At 41.1% G+C, this 16,905-nt stretch overlaps 2 protein-coding genes across 2 annotated transcripts in view; one reads left to right on the top strand and one right to left on the bottom strand.

The window, feature by feature from the left end:
• Window positions 1-3,820: 3,820 nt before the first annotated feature.
• neflb (neurofilament light chain b) lies at window positions 3,821-6,548 on the bottom strand. The gene is made up of 4 exons (XM_063896380.1): window positions 5,427-6,548; window positions 5,109-5,233; window positions 4,506-5,005; window positions 3,821-4,423 (listed from the first exon to the last, which is right to left on the bottom strand). Exons 1-4 carry the CDS (start codon window positions 6,495-6,497, stop codon window positions 4,224-4,226), a joined length of 1,896 nt encoding a protein of 631 aa, XP_063752450.1. The 5' UTR covers window positions 6,498-6,548; the 3' UTR covers window positions 3,821-4,223.
• Window positions 6,549-7,893: 1,345 nt separating this feature from the next.
• cabin1 (calcineurin binding protein 1) overlaps window positions 7,894-16,905 on the top strand; it is a 37,796-nt gene continuing 28,784 nt past the window's right edge. The window contains 22 exon segments of the mRNA XM_063897648.1: window positions 7,894-8,080; window positions 9,047-9,101; window positions 9,233-9,325; window positions 9,444-9,557; window positions 10,030-10,164; window positions 10,308-10,488; window positions 10,649-10,778; window positions 10,864-11,013; window positions 11,243-11,550; window positions 11,637-11,817; window positions 11,906-12,039; window positions 12,129-12,346; window positions 12,557-12,629; window positions 12,829-13,016; window positions 13,126-13,263; window positions 13,573-13,761; window positions 13,852-14,094; window positions 14,198-14,351; window positions 14,435-14,550; window positions 14,761-14,922; window positions 15,871-16,077; window positions 16,228-16,373. Of these exon segments, the coding sequence (XP_063753718.1) occupies window positions 9,099-9,101; window positions 9,233-9,325; window positions 9,444-9,557; window positions 10,030-10,164; window positions 10,308-10,488; window positions 10,649-10,778; window positions 10,864-11,013; window positions 11,243-11,550; window positions 11,637-11,817; window positions 11,906-12,039; window positions 12,129-12,346; window positions 12,557-12,629; window positions 12,829-13,016; window positions 13,126-13,263; window positions 13,573-13,761; window positions 13,852-14,094; window positions 14,198-14,351; window positions 14,435-14,550; window positions 14,761-14,922; window positions 15,871-16,077; window positions 16,228-16,373 (3,263 nt within the window). The 5' untranslated portion in view covers window positions 7,894-8,080; window positions 9,047-9,098.

The following is a 16,905-nucleotide window of genomic DNA, read 5'->3' as shown; positions in this document are numbered from 1 at the left end:
AAACATAAACACATGAACATGTGTATACAAAGGCAGAGCAGCTGAACATAGAGACTGATTGCTTTCGCTTTCTTTCTGTATGAAAGTAAAGAGGTGTTGTGTTGAGAGTGGGCTGTAGTTATTGTAGATAAAAATAGAGATGATGCTACTGTCTGTTTACTTTGCCTAAGGGCTTTTCTTGTGTGTCACCCAACAGACACATAATGAATGAACATTTAGCATGACAGACAACTGAAATAATAATAAATATGCTTCCTGTTCACCATCCACCTTCCTATACTCCGGAGCATTTTTAGTTGGTATGAGTTACATGCTCCAGTGCACATGCCTGTGTTCTTTTTACTGTAATGGGATGCACAAAAATAAAGCCTGTCAAGCATGCATATGTATTAAATGTATCATTTGAGTAGATCTTGACCTGACTTGACTTCAGTGGTATTCCCCTCGGGGACATCACTAAACTCTGTGTACTGTGATTTTTAAAATGTAAGGAAATACTGTACATTGCTCCAGAGACAAGTAAGTGGTGGGGATCTGAACACTTCTCATAGCACCCCCCACTAAGGTGGTTCGATTCCTGAGACAAAAGCAGACAAAAGGCCTAATGGATTTATGGGTCTTCTGCCAGGACCGCATGATGCCAGAGGCAAATTGGGCCTCAGTGTCCACCTGGCTGTCTGGCAGAAGAATCAGGTGACAGACTGTTCCTGCGAAGCTGAGCAGATAGGTCAATGAACTAGTCTCAACATCCTGGAGCAGAATTTGATTTGCAGTTGACTATTGGTGCAGGAATGTCCACAATTGTTTTCCTTTAACAGAGGGTTATATAAAATAAATGTTTCTTTAGCTTTTGCTACATGACATCAGATACTGCATGTGCGTCACCGTTATCACTGTAATGGTGCAAGCTGTCAATATTTGTATTTGCTAATATTGACACCTACATGAATTCCTGGGCCTTTACTAAGCCTGAAATGTATTTTCAGGTGAGAAATGTCCAAGAGAAGTCATGACAGCAAGAAACTTAGTTTCAAAGCATGATCACAAAAGCAGGCTACTGCAGGTAACTTAGATAAGCACATTTATATGTATTATATGTGTATAATTAACATCTAATTTCGAGGTTGTGATGCATGAGAAAGGATGTGCCTTGAGACTCCCTCATTTATCTCCGTCTGACTCAGTGATGCATCCTTTGTACCCTTGTAGTGCACACATAAGGCCATCTGAAGCTTTGTCTAAACCAAGGGAAGAGGGGATCTATTTTTAGAGTAAGAGAGCCACATTTTTAAATGAAATAGTCTCAGTCTGCTGTCTTCTGGGCCAATGTGAAGGCTCACTCAACAGAGCCTTTTAATTAGGCGATACTCTGAGATCAGCAGAGGGAGCCACAACTCTTATCTTAGGCTTTCTTTTCTTTGTGAAGACAAAGCTGTCTGACAACTAAAAAGGTAGACTGCAGCATGACCACCCTCATTGTCTGGACCTTGGCCTGAGAAGAGGAGGAGTGTGCACACCCATCTAAAATTTGAAAAACATACTCAGGCTGACTCTCAAGGTGAAAGTATCATCCTTCTAAAGACGTTTAAGGCATTTCCACTGTCTTTTGTTTCCCCCTGTACTCATTAAAAGATGTGAATATATGTTTTTCTATTGCTGGTGCCTCCATCAATCTGGGATCACTATAGTGCAGCATTTCAGGTCAGCATCAAATTTGCTGTTAATTTAAAGTTCAAAAGCAAAAAAAAATGGTGCTGCTTTAGCTTGTAGATTAGATTTCTGACATTACAAAACAGACAATCATTGTATTCTTCTTGTATTTCCTCATGAAATATAATATCCATGTGTTGTAAGTGAAAGTTGATATCATTTTCCTTATGAAGACAATGTTTCATGTAACTTTTCAATTCCTGACAATGCACAATTGTAAGTGTCATATTTAGGGTTTAGTCATTACATTATGTGAAGTATAAAGATACTATCAAGAATATGTCATCATCTTTGGAAGTTAACAGCTATGTTAAAATCCTCCTGAATGTAGGCTACAAGTTAAGAAACTTTTATGTTTGAAAACATTCTTTTTTGAGGTAATACTGATCATTTTTACAGGGAGACGCTGAAGCCTGCTCCACCTTCAGCTCTTTGTTTTTTCTTCAAAGTATTGTACTTGTGGGAGGTCTCAGTGGGCCTCAGTGATGGGCCTCCCTCCCTCTGACAAAGTGTATGCCCACTGGAGTGAAAGGGAGTTAAAAGATTTATATACCGGTCCATTCACATCCCAAATGTGACAGATGAAACGGAGTGAAACTCAATTTCTGAAAGATTAAATGTGATAAAAACGATACAGCTTTGCTTTGATATGGTATGTTTACTGTGGATTTGTGTCCCAGCATGACCTTTCATGCGCCAACCCACCACACACACTTGCAAGCCTCTAATACCTGCATTATACGACACAAGTGATACATATGAGCACCTGGGGGAGTATCCATATATCCTTGTGGTTTACTGTATCTTCTGTGAACATTTTTATCACTACTTTAACATTCAGTCTGCAGGGTGGTTTGTGTATTAAAATCTCGCCTGCAGTACATCACTAGTGTATTTTTTAATCAATAGGAAAACATTTACAGTATCGCTATCTGTGTGAGTGGTGGATGGTGTGAGTGTGCTGAGCCAAATGCACTGCAAAGTAGAAATTCTAGTCAATTAAATTGAGTGCTCCCTGGTCTTACCGTAGTAACGGAAGAGGAGGATAATGTAATTTAGCTTAGGGTGGGGTAGACTGAAGACAAGGAAGATGGAGCTACAGTGGAGATGCATACAGTTTGGGGCATTGCTTTGACACATTAAAAAACATAGATACTCACATATAGAAAAAAATAGTTATGATTATAAGCTGATGCAATAATTCAAAGTGTGCTTGTTTATAAGATGCTCCCACTCCAGTTTGTGTGAGAAGAGATGAGTGTGTGTTTGGGTTAATTTGTGTAACAGGGATTATGTCGCTGCATATGCCTAAAGAAAGCCTTTGGTCTCACCTCCTTTTTGTTGGGTAAAGAAACAGTCTGTCCTCTGTCAAGGTTTATGGCAGCTACATGTGCTTCTCCTTTTTCAACCTCTCTCTCCCTAATGAAATAATGAAATTCCCCCCTCTTCCTCTCTCCCTCTCTTCCTCTGCTCTCTCTTACTGTCCTGCGTGAGTTGACACTTGGCCAGACTCTTTGGTGCAGCAGACTAGCTGACTCATAAAGGTTTCAGAGCGCCCTGATTTATGGACAGTGATGGGGATGAGGTTGAGGCAGCAGGAAAAACACCGCTGTCAGCTCACTCATCACACAGAGACTGTGGGCACATCAGGGCAGAGACGACCTGCTGACTTTAGATAAAGAGGAAAATGCCATTATTACTCTTTTCTTATAAACTCCACTTGTGTTTAGCCAAGTCCAGAGAAATATAATGAGGCTTTATTGGCAGGTTGTGCTCAAAATCTGAAGCTTAATATTCTGTTATGTTGCAGTGTTCTACTGAATTAGCTTTAGCCCTGCCTTCCTGTTTATTGTGGGTTGAATTACCAATATGGATATAACCGAAGACTCCTTGGCTGCCATCTATTTACTTTTTCTATTAACCTTCATTTAAATTCTGGTGAGAAAAAAGCATCATTCTGTATAAAATTAGCAGTGGGTGAGTCACAAAGCTTCGACATTAAAAATCATTTTCTGCTAATGTGTTTATTGATGCTAAATATTATTTCATCTGACACTTCATGGCAACTGCTCCTGTTTATTGGTACGAATAAAAACTCTGGGGCCAGCTCTGAGTTGACAAGGCTTCAAGGCTTTATTGAAGGCAGCACATCATGGATTTAAAGCACTAAGTGAGGACTTGAAGTAAGGCATTTCAAACCAGGTATTGCACAAGTACAGGCATATATTGGTGAAAGTAAAGCACACAGGTGTTTGCAGACAAATCTCTTCCAAGCCGAATTCCTACTCCCCACCGGGAACATCCAGTATTATTGATAAGCTTTAGTTTGTTTTCATTCTTTGCTTTTGCACACATGCTGTTGGTCAAGTTGTTAATACAGAGAATTTCACCAACACGATGTCTTCTAATTTCAAAATTTGTTAGGATTAGAGAGGTATCTATGTACACATAGAGCACCGGAGAAGACATCTTACAGCTACAATGCTAGCAGGGACTTTGTAAAGCATTTCAATTTAAACTTTTTTCTCAGCTGCTTCTCCATTTTTCTCTTCGGCCTCCACCTCGTCTTGTTTTTCGGTTTCTTCCTCCTTTTTCTTATCCTCGTCATCACCCTGTTCTTCTTTCTGCTCAGCATCCTCCTCTTCTTGAGGCTGGGTGTCTTCTCCTCCTTCCCCCTCATCTTCTTTTTCTCCATCCTCTGCCTCTTCAATTCCTGAAGAATTTTAAATGAGAATAAAAGTTAGAATTACTTTACTACTACACACATGCACTATGGAAGAAAATGTACACATTACCTTCTCCATCTGCTTCTTCATCTCCCTCTTCCTGTTTTTCCTCCTCCTTTTCTTCAGACTTGATTTCCTCAGAATCTTCTCCCTCTGAATCCTTCTGGTCCTTCTCTTCTCCCTGATCTTCCTCCTCCTTTTCTTCAGACTTGTCTTCAACCAACTCTTCTTCCTCTGAATCCTCCTGGACCTTCTCTTCTCCCTGATCTTCCTCCTTTTCTTCCTCTACTTCCTTCCTCTCTTCCTCTTCCAGTTGCTCTTCATCTTCCTCTTGAGGCAGGCTTGCCACCGCCTCCTGTGCTTGGCTTGCGGATATTGTCTCTTCTTTGGGCAGAGATGAAGAGTAGAAGCGAGAGCTCATGTACGGAGCTGCAGAGGTGAACTGGGACTGCATGGAGAACTGTGTTCTTCCATAGGATGGAGGAGCGGTGTACATGCTTTGGGAGTAAACGTTGAAGGACCCTTGGCCTGCGACATTGAAACGGTTCTCTTCTCCTTCAAGGAGCTTCCTAAAAGAATAAGAAACACATAACATCAAGTAAATGAAATGCTTGAAATGTAATTTAAATCTCATAATTACAGAACAATACATGAGCAACATTAATCCCTTACCTGTAGGCTGCAATCTCAATATCCAAGGCCATCTTCACATTCAAAAGATCCTGGTAGTCTTTCAAGTAACGAGCCATGTCATTCTTGTTTGCCCTCAATTCCTCTTCTATTTGACTAATTGAATCCTGACGAAAAAAGATAGTCACATGTTACTTATGACACATTTAGGGCAGGATATGTCTCAGTTCTTCTTTCAGCTATCATTGCAAGCTCTGTAATTGTTGAGACTTATCTCAATTGCCAAAATAAATATACATTTTTCATAGAAAAGATAATTCAAGCACTGTTCCATTATTTTACTTTATTTAAGTCACTAACCTGGAGTGCAGAGATCTCAGCACTCTGTTTCTCCTCCACGTCCAGAAGTTGGTTTTCCAGAGCTTGATTCATCTCACGGCAGGCATCAATGTCCAGCTCCCTAGCTTTAATGAGGCGACGGTATTCTGCAGCCTCATCTTTGGCATTACGTGCACTCTCTGTGTTGCGAGAAGTGCCTACTGTCATCACATTCACCTTGTTACAGAACCATTCTTCGGCTGATTGAAGGTTGCGGTGTGCCAGCTTCTCATACTGGACTCGTATGTCACGGAGAGCAGCAGAAAGGTCAGGCTTGATGACCTCCATCTCCACTGACACCTCGGCGCTCAGCTGTATTTGGGCCTGTAGCTCTGTAATCTCACTCTCGCAGAGGCGCTTCAGAAAGGTAAGCTCATCCAGCAGGGTCCCAACTCTTTTCTCAAGCTCAGCCTGGGTCAAGGCAGCTTCATCTACTCCCTTCCTGGCATCCATGAGCCTGCCCTCTGCTTCCTCTTTACCAAGCACTTCCTCCTCATAGCGTTTTTGGAGGTTAGTAAAGACATCCTCCATCTCATCCCTGTGGTCCTGGGCAGCTTGCTTCTCATGGCGGGCCTCTTCCACAGCAGCGCGGAGCTGACGAATCTCATGCTCATACAGGGTGCGAAGGTTGGATGGCTCTGTCTGCCTCTGCCTGAGAATCAGGAGTTCAGTCTCCAGCAACTTGTTCTGCTGCTCTAGTTCATGGACCCTCTCAATAAAGCTCACAAAGCGGTCATTCAGGTCCTGCAGTTCAGCCTTCTCCTGGGTCCTTAAGACTTTGAACTCAGAGCTAACCTGGGCTGCTTGTTCCAAGCGAAGCTCAGTGGCAGCGGCAGACACTGGAGCTGACAGCATAGAGGAGTAGCTGGATGTAGCTCGGGAATGGGTAGGATAACTTCTGCGAGAAGATGCATAGGAAGCCATTGGGGCAGAGTGGCTGGAGTAGGCAGACCTAGATCCTATTCCTCCTCCAGCTCCATATCCTGCACTGCGCACAACTACCCTCCTCTTGTGAGTAGAAGGAAAGTAAGGGTCAAAGCCGAAGGAAGTCATGACTTCAGAAACGGGGCGCTCTATTGCTAGGAATGAAGCTAGGTTGACTGCGAAGTGGATCTGCAATACACTGGCTTTTATAGAGCCAGTAATGACTGTGACGTAAGCTATTTTGCAGTCATGCTGACAGAAAGAATTGATTGTGGTGCCAGCTATCCAGTCTCAGCCAAGGGAAAGATGGGGTGGGGTGAGGATGAAGGAGGCGTATAAGTGGAGCCACACAGGACTGCAACAGACAGGGTCACTGAGGACACAACAGTACGCTTTAGCGCATAAAAACTGCAGAAGTTGTTTTAATTTGCCACCATATATCTTGACAAAGACATATCTTTTTGATACTGCCTGATGGAAGACAGGAGAAAAGGGACCTTTTGTAAAAGACAATGCCTTGCACTGTTTTTGCATCATCTGTATGCTGTGTTAAATAATAATATTAACAATATCATTATTTTGATGCAAGTATCACAATTAAATGTCACAGAAAGCTAATGCAAAGCAATTCCGAAAAAGATCAAACACTTTAGCCAATGCTTTAATTAGAAAAATACCACTTAAATCTTAGAGAAAACATTTTACTGAATTATAAATTAACATTTTGTCCTCTAGTGGCTGCCTTTAGTCACAATTTACAATGCTGCTATTATTTCTTCTATACTATTGGCTATAAAGTCTGCCAATTGGATCACGTTTTAACTTAAATATCCATAAACAAAAATAAATAAATGTGATAATGCGGTCCTTCCTTCCTGCAGCATAGGCCTACAGACTTTACAACCATTATGGCCCCTGGTAGACCACACATATAAAAACAAAGACTATAACACATCTGTCATGCAATATTTATACATACTGCTTATGAATTATTTTTATTACTGGCTGCTATCATATTATTTCTACACTTATTTTAATTTTATTTTTAATAATATGTTTTAAATTAAGTTTAGTGTTGTCCACTTGGATGGGTACTTTTTGAAATTGTAATTTGAGTAATTTCTATATCTAATATTTTATGCATGCCTCTTAATTAATATTTTGAATATTTACTTTTGCTGTAACAATGTAAATTTCCCCTGTGGGACTAATACAGGTATTCATTCTGATTCCGAAATAATTGTAATGGCTATAGATATTTTTTAAAGCAACACATTTGACAGGTTTGTAAAGTTGCACAAGTGAACTTAATTCAATTATCTTATTGTGCATAACAAGATAAATATATTAGGTCTTCCTATTTCATTTTTCCATTCCAGTTACTCACTTGCAAAGATTTACCATAGACTTTGTATTGAATGACATTTTCTTTGGCGTGGCTTCAACCAATATCACCACATATGATTGGTCACAAGAATGCACCTACATCGTATTGACCAATCAGCGAGGACTTTACTAATTGGCGGTAAGCAAATGTCATGCTCAGACGCAAACGACCGTAACGTTAACAACAACAAAGGATGGAGAATAAATGAAGTTTGAAACTTGCTTTGTGCCTTACGTCCACTTACGATGGCAGTGTTTTGTTAACCATACGATGCCTCGTTGGATTAAAAGTAATGTTACAAATGGTTTTAAATCGGGAATGAACGGTAAGTCACCCAGCTTTGCAAGTGATGGTCACCCGGTGAAACACCAGCTAACGTTAGCTCATATGATCTGCTAATACCAGCTACCTGAGACAATAATTTGAGCCAGGTGAATCTGCTAGCATGCTCGATAGCTATGTTAAGCATGCCCTCCAGAGTTTTGTTCGTTTTAATATCCGATGAAGCGTTATACCTGCTCCGGACAGAATGCAGCAATGCCCCACCGCAGAGCTAAGCTAACTATGCTAAGTTTCACGTTGCATTTTGGTGAGGTTAGCTAGCCGGTCCCAAGATTTGTAATTGTGTAACGTGATAACAGTTGACAATAGCAGGGTGTCGCTTCTTTAAGTCGAAAAAAGCTCTAGCATACACTCGAAACGGCACAGACTCAACGAATAATACAAAGGTTTTAGACTTGTATTGGTAAGTGAAATAGTTGGTAGATAGATAGATATATATACATAGATAGATATATACATAGATAGATATACATAGATATACATAGATATATACATAGATAGATAGATTGATTCATACTTTATTCAGCCCAAACTGGGACATTGCAGCAGTGTTGTCAAGCAGTAAACATCAGTAAACAGATGTGAAAGACAGAATACGATACAAATATATTACAATTAACATTATTGGGCAAATATAATTCAATTCATAGTAGAAAATACATATATTATTAGAGTGTCTACATGATACACAATAAAAGAAAATACAGAATTCATTTGAATTTTCTACAATATTACATTTTACTAGGCAAAATAAATATATAGAAATATACTAGGCTACAGAGACAAACATCGACATTGGATTATATATACATTAAACTGATGGTAGAATATACAACATGGTTTTTTCTGTATACGTTTTTCCATGTTATGTCACGTTTTTCTTGCTGAATTGCTGTCCTGCCTGCCTTAATTCTCCCTGTCTCTGTCGACTTACCATGCATCTGTGTAGATTCAAGCCAAAGCTACAAACCGTGAAGGTGGTTTAATCGCAACATATTAAAATGGTAAGGCTTTTAATAATTGAATGCATCTTCGGTAAATAATGTTCCTCTTACTTGTTCCTCATCCTGATGCATACAGGAGTAATGGATCTGCTAGCTAAAGGGGTTTGCTACTTTGTCTGTGCTCTTTACAGATTCGCATAGCAGCGCTGAATGCTGCTTCGACAGCTGCAGATGAGTCTCAAGACCCCTTGAGAAGTAACAAGAGTCGGACAAAAGAGGCTCAGGTATAGACTGTGTGTGGATGAATCAGCAAGATAAGGCCTACAGCGCTGATGCATACCTTTTTTTTTTCTCTCTACAGCTAAATAGGTTTTCTGATTTGTGTTCTATTTCTGTCAACAGGAAGCTGAGGCATTTGCTTTATATCACAAAGCTTTAGATCTGCAAAAACATGATAAGTTTGAGGAGTCTGCCAAGGCATATCATGAGCTTCTCAAAACTCCACTTCTCAAAGAGGTAAAATATCACTCAGTATACAGTGCTGTCAAGGCTGTTATGATCTCAGTTCATTACAGAAATAACACTTACCTACATTACAACACCTATCCACAACAATTAAATGCTGATTAGTGTCTTTAAGTAAGGTATTTTACATGCATCGCCACAGGCCTCTTGGCTTTTAGTCCCCACTTTTTTTAGAAACTGGTGCAGAAACAGTTAACTTCTGATGTCACTTGTTCTGTACTTACAAATACATTTTGAATCCATTTTAAACATGCGTTCCAAATATTACATTTTATTTTTGCTGCAATGATACACCAAATATATGATTCACAATATGCACTTCAACTTTGGCTTTGAGGTTGGACAAACTCTGCTAGTGTACAAAAGCTGTGTGTAATCATTCATATTGATTGACTGCATTAAGAGGATTCCGCATTGCACTCTGTGTGGTGCCAAATTTGATTTTATCCTCTAATTATTTTAGGCCATGCCCTCGGATGATCACAAAGTGGGTCTCAAGCATCCTGGGCTAATGCTGAAATATTCTACTTTTAAAAACTTGGCTACTATGTCTGCATTGCGAGATGACCTAGAGACAGCTATGGAGTTCTATTTGGAGGTAAAACAAGTGAAATGGTTCCAGTTAAATGCTTTTTCTTTATAATCCTTTTTGGCAGGTCCGCTTTGTGCGACTAAATGCGTAATTTAGACACACATGAATGAAAGTGCTAACTGTATGTTCTTCTTTGCTCCCCCGTTTAGGCAGTTATTTTGGATTCCACTGACGTAAACATGTGGTACAAAATCGGTCAGGTGGCTGTGCGACTTGTGCGCATTCCACTTGCCCGACATGCCTTTGAGGAGGGATTGCACTGTAACCCAGACCACTGGCCCTGCCTGGACAACCTCATAACTATTCTCTACACACTCAGTGACTACACATGTATGTAATGCTTCACTATAATCCCCTCACTATAATCTGCTGTGCATATGACAAATAAAACCTTGAAACCTTGAAACCTTGAAACCTTTGTATCCTCACTCATTACCAATGTAAGAACTCAAGTATAGAGAGTAACTATTATCTGCACACATATTCCCAGGTTGTTTGTACTTCATCGCAAAGGCCCTAGAGAGGGATCATTGTTACACTAAAGGCCTGGTGTTGAAGGAGAAAATCTTTGAGGAACAGCCCTGCCTGAAGAGGGACACAATGCAGATGTTCATGAAATGGTAACGCTGCTCACTTTTTATTCTTCCCATCCTTTTGAATGTTCCCTACATGAATCTCACCTCTATGCTGTGGGTCATTTTGCAGTGATATGTCTATACACTATGTGGAAGTGGAAATGGAGGAATGCAAATCCATTGTGGAAGAGGCGCTGGAGTTACGGAAGCGCCGACATGCTCTCTCTCACTGTGAACCAAAACCAGACCTTGTCCTGATTCAGCCCATCCGATGCCTCTCGTAAGTGCTGTGCGGTTGTGTCTGCGAATGTTTTGTTCTGTATGGTTGGTGTTGCATAAAGTGTTACTAGAAAATGCAGAAACAAAATATATTTTCCTTAAAATCTTGATTTTAGATCACTGACATTGAAGTAAATTATTTCTGAGCTAAATGTATGGTTGCCCAAAGCTCTATCTTGCAGTGAATAAGTGACATCACTTTATATAAATAAACTGTTGTTGCTTCTCAGATGGAAGCATGTGGGTGAAAGCCTTCTTGCGATGTACAGACATCAGACCACATGTGAGTCCCCACGCCCGAGTCTTGGCCGCAGAATTGACTTATCGGAGTACCGTGACCCAAACTTCCTCCAGAACCTCCCCCAGCCCAGCAGCCCTGTCAGTATGGTCCAGCCAACCGTGCTGAGCAGCAGCCCCAGCTCTTCCCTGCCACCAATGACCCTCCCTGAGCCGGCAGTGCTGCCCCAACCCAGCGCTCAGCCTCAGATAACCCCTGCCCACACCACCGTGGAGGTCACCACTTCTCTGCCCGTTGTTGGTTAGTCACTTATAAAGAGAAATGATGATGTTAGCTGACTATGCATAATAATGTATAATAATTCTTATCCTACTGTATGTTCACAGCTACAGCCATGGAAGTTTCAATGGCAGATAAAGTAAAGAAAGCTCCGAAGAGGAAACGCGTGGCAGTAGAAGATAGTGGGGAGACAGCCAAGCGACGCTCGGCACGTGTTCGAAACACAAAGTGCAAGAAGGAAGAGAAGATTGATTTTCAGGAACTGCTTTTTAAATACCTACCTTCAAGGTATCTCACACTCAACCTAATGTACAGTACATAAATATAAATCATTTTTATAATTATGTTGATGAAAAACATCCTTGGTTTGTGCTAGGTTAAAGAAGTTTGATCCTGATAATGATGATGAGAGTCTGAGTAATCCTGAGACACAGTGTGATGGGAAGGAGGACATGCAGCCTTTACATGGGAGTTGCCTGCCTGCTGAATCCGTTGAATACATGGAAAATGGTTTGTGGTGCATTGTGGATATGCATTTAAAATGTGGAGTCATTTAGCTAATTCTGTCCTTTTAACAAACTGTGCATTTCCTTCTGCAGAACAACAGGATGTCCACAACTTCCTGCTCAATAACATGACCAACGGTGGTATACTAGATGTGATGATGCGCTATCTGAAGGCAGTGGGTCAGAAGTTTACGATGGAGTGGCCCCAGGGCCTGACTGCTGTGGTACTGGAGGTCTATACGACCTGGAGGAAGCACAGCGGGGGTCTCCCTAATCCTCTCCTTCGGGACTGCAGCAACAAACACATCCGGGTAAAAGATGGCCGCTGTGCCAGATAGTTCTGATGTTTCCAATCTCAATATGAATCACATTTTAAAACAGTCTGCATTTTTCAGGCTCTAATATAGCTTTGAATCTTTTGAATTGAAACCTGGGAACTATAGCTTTTTGTCAAAATTGGCCTCATATGCTGCCCCCACAGCAAACTCTAATAAGTGTGTGTATATCTGCTACTTTCACAGGAAATGTTGGAGATGAGCTTAGCGTCTATGGAGTTGCAGTTGGAGCAATGGGTACACACCAAAGCAAAGACTGGTAAGTAACAGTGAGCTAAGGCCCCATTTTGAGGCCACAATATTCTTGATTTTAATGAATTAGACTGATTGGCCTCAAGGGGGCACTGCAATTACAGTTCTAAACACAAGGACATTCATGATTTGCTCATTCCTGGAAAGTCTTTTGTGGGTTACAACATGTTTATATTTGGCTTTTTATACATTTATTCCTTGTCTAGTGTCTACAAGAAGAAGCAGCATTTGTCCCGGCAGTGATGCAGCTGACTCAGAGTTCCCCGGGCAGCACTTCCAAAACGATTTGTTACTTCTAGCCTTAGGTTCATCCCAGAGAGAGTTGTTCGAGGAAGACTGGCTGGATGTCATGGTGCGTGTCTACTGGCTCAAGGCACGATTCTTGGCCCTGCAGGTAAAGTCTATATTTTTGTGTTTTGCTTCACTTTTGATTATATTGGTTTTTTCACCCCCAAACTCTGCCAGATGACACTTGTAAGTCTGTGCCTCTTGTCTTTTGTCAGGGAGACATGGAGTTAGCCCTGGAGAGCTATGATATGTGTGTAGGTCTGTTGCAGAGCAAACCAAAGACTCCTGAAGGGAAACCTTATACCATCAGCCTGCCTAACCTACGTGTAGATGCAGCGATCTCTGTGGAGGAGGTCAGTGCAAAGGCTGAAAAACCATATCAATGTGACCATTCATTTCCAACATAGTATTATTGCAAAGTTTTAATGTGTAACTTTCGTATAAAAAAAATTATTGCCAGTGCTTCAGTCAATTTGCATTTATTTATACAAACGTGTTATATGCTAAGTAATACAAACAATTAAATAAAAAACACAGCTCTTGTTTTTTTTCCTTTACATTTTTTGCAAGACTAAATTATTGAGTAGATAAAAGTCATTGGCTTGTCTCTGTTTTGACTGTTTCTTTTTAAATTTTTGCTTTCGTTTATCCCCAATGGACAGATTGACAAGAGGCTGAAGTCTCTGGAGCGTTGTCAGTCTTTGGAGGAGATCCAGCGTCTCTTTGAGTCTGGAGACTTTGATTCTGTCGTGCGCCTGCTGCAGCCCACTCTTAACTACGGCGGCAGGAGTAAACCTCTGGAGTTTGTGAGCTCAGCACCAGAGCGGCCTGCCCAGCTGATGCTGCTGCAGGTTAGATCCGCTACATCAGTATCCATTGAACCTGGTATATCTTTTGAAATGTGTGACACTTCTTCCATGATATTGAACTCTCTGTCCTAGAACTCGCTGTTGAAGCTTGAGGACTACCAGCAGTGTTTGGAGTACAGCGAGCTGGCTTTGAATGAAGCCCTGCAGCAGCTCAACTCTGCTCCGAACAACTCGTCCCCCAGTAAGGAGGAGTGGGTCAGTACTATCGGGAAGCTGCTGGACGGCACCGAGGTCTGCTTTGTCAAAGACACAGAGATTCTAAGCCGTATCCCTCACTTCTCTAGCATGGCTCGACTGGCAAACAATCTAATTCAGGTAAGAAGAAAGCCAAAGACAAGTCAGTTTTGACACTGTGATAAGAAACTGATCAGCCTCTTTGGAATTTTAACCTGTTATATTGTGGTTTGTGTGTTTTCAGCTGATCGACATGAGCATGAACATTTCCGACGATCCCAAGGACCCTTATTTCTTCTCGGTCCTGCCTTGGATTATCCTGTATCGCATTATCAAACATGAGGAGGCTGCTTTCGACTGCATGCTAAAACAGCATATATCTGTAGGGGATGATGAAGGTTTGTTGACTTCTTGTTTTGAATGCCTTCAGTTTTCCCCTGGTAGTTTTTACACTGAGTGACCTGTTCAGTCTCATTTTCAGATGACTTAGACACTCCCATGCTGCCCTCCTCCCTGATGCTGCTGAACACGGCCCATGAGTATCTCGGCCGTCGCTCCATGTGCTGTAACTCAGACGGCGCACTGCTTAAGTTCTATGTACGTTTATTTGTTTACTTCTCTCTACACATGTGAATGCACAGCTTGAGAATATGGCGTCTAATTTGAACATTGGCCCTGCGGTACATTCCTGCGAGTACATTTTCACCAATTGTAAATGAAGACCTGAAGAATATCTTTGTGATAGTGTAGCTTAATTAATTTGTATGAACTAGTTTGAAAGAACTTTTTTCTTGTTGTTTTGTAAAGGTTCAAGTTTTGAAAAAAGAGGTTGCAGCCTCTTCCAGCAACGACTCTCACCCCTACAAAGAAGAGCTGGAGATGGCCCTGGAGCAGTCCCTTTTCTGCCTGTATGCTTACCCCAGTAAGAAGAGCAAGGCCCGCTACCTCGAGGATCATTCATCTCCACAGGTCATTCACATGCTCCAAACCTCTCTCTGATCATGCCTTTGATTTCATATATATATCATTATTTTTTTAAAGGCTTGAAGTGCTTGCTGCTTGGAGATTGTTTTGCATTACAGAATGCAAAAATCAGATACATCTAAGGTTGTCGTATTTTTAACCAACATATTATGCAATCTAAAACGGCTGCTATTTAAACAAAAGACATGGTGTTGAAGAGGCGGTGAAATAGTGAAGAGGCGGTGAAAGTGGCACAAGGCTTTGACTAATTGGTATGATTTCTCACATGTATTGACAAACCTACATAAAAAGAGATTTTAGAGACTGACAATGACGCAATCATTCTCCTTCGTTGACCCCTCACTCACAGAGGACGTCCACGTTTTCCATTAATGTTTGTAGGCTGGGGGTCATTGAAATAAATTGAGCGGGTCAAATGACATTAATGGCTTAAAAGCACGAGAGAGAAATGTAGAATTACCCGTAGATCAACCGCAAACAAGATATCTGCAGCACTTCAATCACATTTGTTTAGCGTTGTGTGTCCTTAAATACAAAAATGCATACCTTATTTAGCATTGTTCACCTTTGGAACTATCGTCACCCAAGCATTATGTTTGAATAGTTTCATTTGTTACTCAAAAACTTGATCAAATCTCCAATAATGTGAGAATTTCTCCACTATAGTACCTCTAAGCTTTGTGGATACAGCCCCTGGTCTCTTGTATTTTTGTAATGCACGCGTCCAGCCACAAGGGGGGTGTCATTGCCACAGTTTTTTTCTAATAGTGCATTTAGATGACCAGCATTCAGACTGTAGTTATGCAATACCACAGGGCAGGCGGAGCATCCCCAGGAGACCACCATACCACTAAATTACTTTTGTCTGTTTCTCTCTGACACAATGCATGTTGACACTAATGCTTTTCTGTGGAATGAATCTGTGTTTTGCAGGTTGAGTTGCTGTGGTGTGATGCGCTCTTCATGTTCCAGTATTTCAAACCCAAGTCACTGCCTGAGTTTGACAGCTATAAGACAAGCACAGTGTCTGCTGAATTGGCCAATCTGCTGAGGAGGTTCGCTGGTATCGCCCCCACCAGCGACACCCCCGTCCTCACAATGGATGAAGTGGCAGCCTACATCGAGGGCATGGCAGAAAAGGTCAGTTTGTGAGGCCATACTGACTGTGCAGACACCAGTGACTCAGACAGGCTAAACCGTGTTGAGTCAGTCAGTCCTTCAGCTTCATTTGCATGGTTGTCCCTAAGCATCATGCTTATTAAAGGAATGTTGAATTTGTATCTTTTTAAGGCCCCATGTCTTCCTGAGGGTAGTGCTCCTGCTCCTCCAATCATTGATGAGATGTACTACCTGCTGGCTGATTACCATTTCAAGAACAAGGAGCAGTCCAAAGCCATCAAGTTCTACATGCATGACATCTGCGTGTGTCCCAACAGGTAGCTCTTTTCTTTACTTTAGTGTCAAAAAGCACCTATGTGTTAGGAATACAGTAGAAAACAGTTATACTGATCACTGATCACTATAATTTACACATTCATCAACTTCTGCCATGGATACATAATCTTGAAGCAGAATAAATCCTTTAAAACATGCTGTTTTTATTAATTTCTGAAAAGTCATTAAGTGACCTTTTTACAGTGTTAGTTCCTGAGGACAAAATACACTTTACTACGGTAATAAAGAAATAAAGGTAACGCTCTTAATTTAAGATAGCACTTAGCGAAAGAGCAGGCTGAAAAATTTGCATCGAGCCAGTAAATACCAAAGCAGTCTGTTCCATTCACTTGTTATCGTGTAATAAATACACAAACAGATGGTAATCTGCATCATATTTTAGGAAAACAAAACAAAACAAATTGGATGTGTAATCATACGTTCAGTGATCAATTTGATCCAGATGTGAACACTACAAGCGGTTTCCACTGTATAAGCAAATGTGTGTCTTGTATTTCACAACATCAACTACAG

Source organism: Eleginops maclovinus, chromosome 12 (genome assembly GCF_036324505.1).
Source record: "Eleginops maclovinus isolate JMC-PN-2008 ecotype Puerto Natales chromosome 12, JC_Emac_rtc_rv5, whole genome shotgun sequence".
Classification (NCBI taxonomy): domain Eukaryota; kingdom Metazoa; phylum Chordata; class Actinopteri; order Perciformes; family Eleginopidae; genus Eleginops; species Eleginops maclovinus.
Note: the sequence above shows the minus strand (reverse complement) of the source record. Positions and strands in the feature narration are given on the sequence as shown.

Bases quoted from the DNA above. Each gene is read 5' to 3' on its own strand.
- neflb (XM_063896380.1), bottom strand. From the start codon at position 6,497: ATGACTTCCTTCGGCTTTGACCCTTACTTTCCTTCTACTCACAAGAGG. The intron at 5,234-5,426 runs GTTAGTGACTTA...TTTTTTCGTCAG, and splicing joins CTGAGATCTCTGCACTCCAG to GATTCAATTAGTCAAATAGA. The intron at 4,424-4,505 runs GTAATGTGTACA...AAAATTCTTCAG, and splicing joins TGAAGAAGCAGATGGAGAAG to GAATTGAAGAGGCAGAGGAT.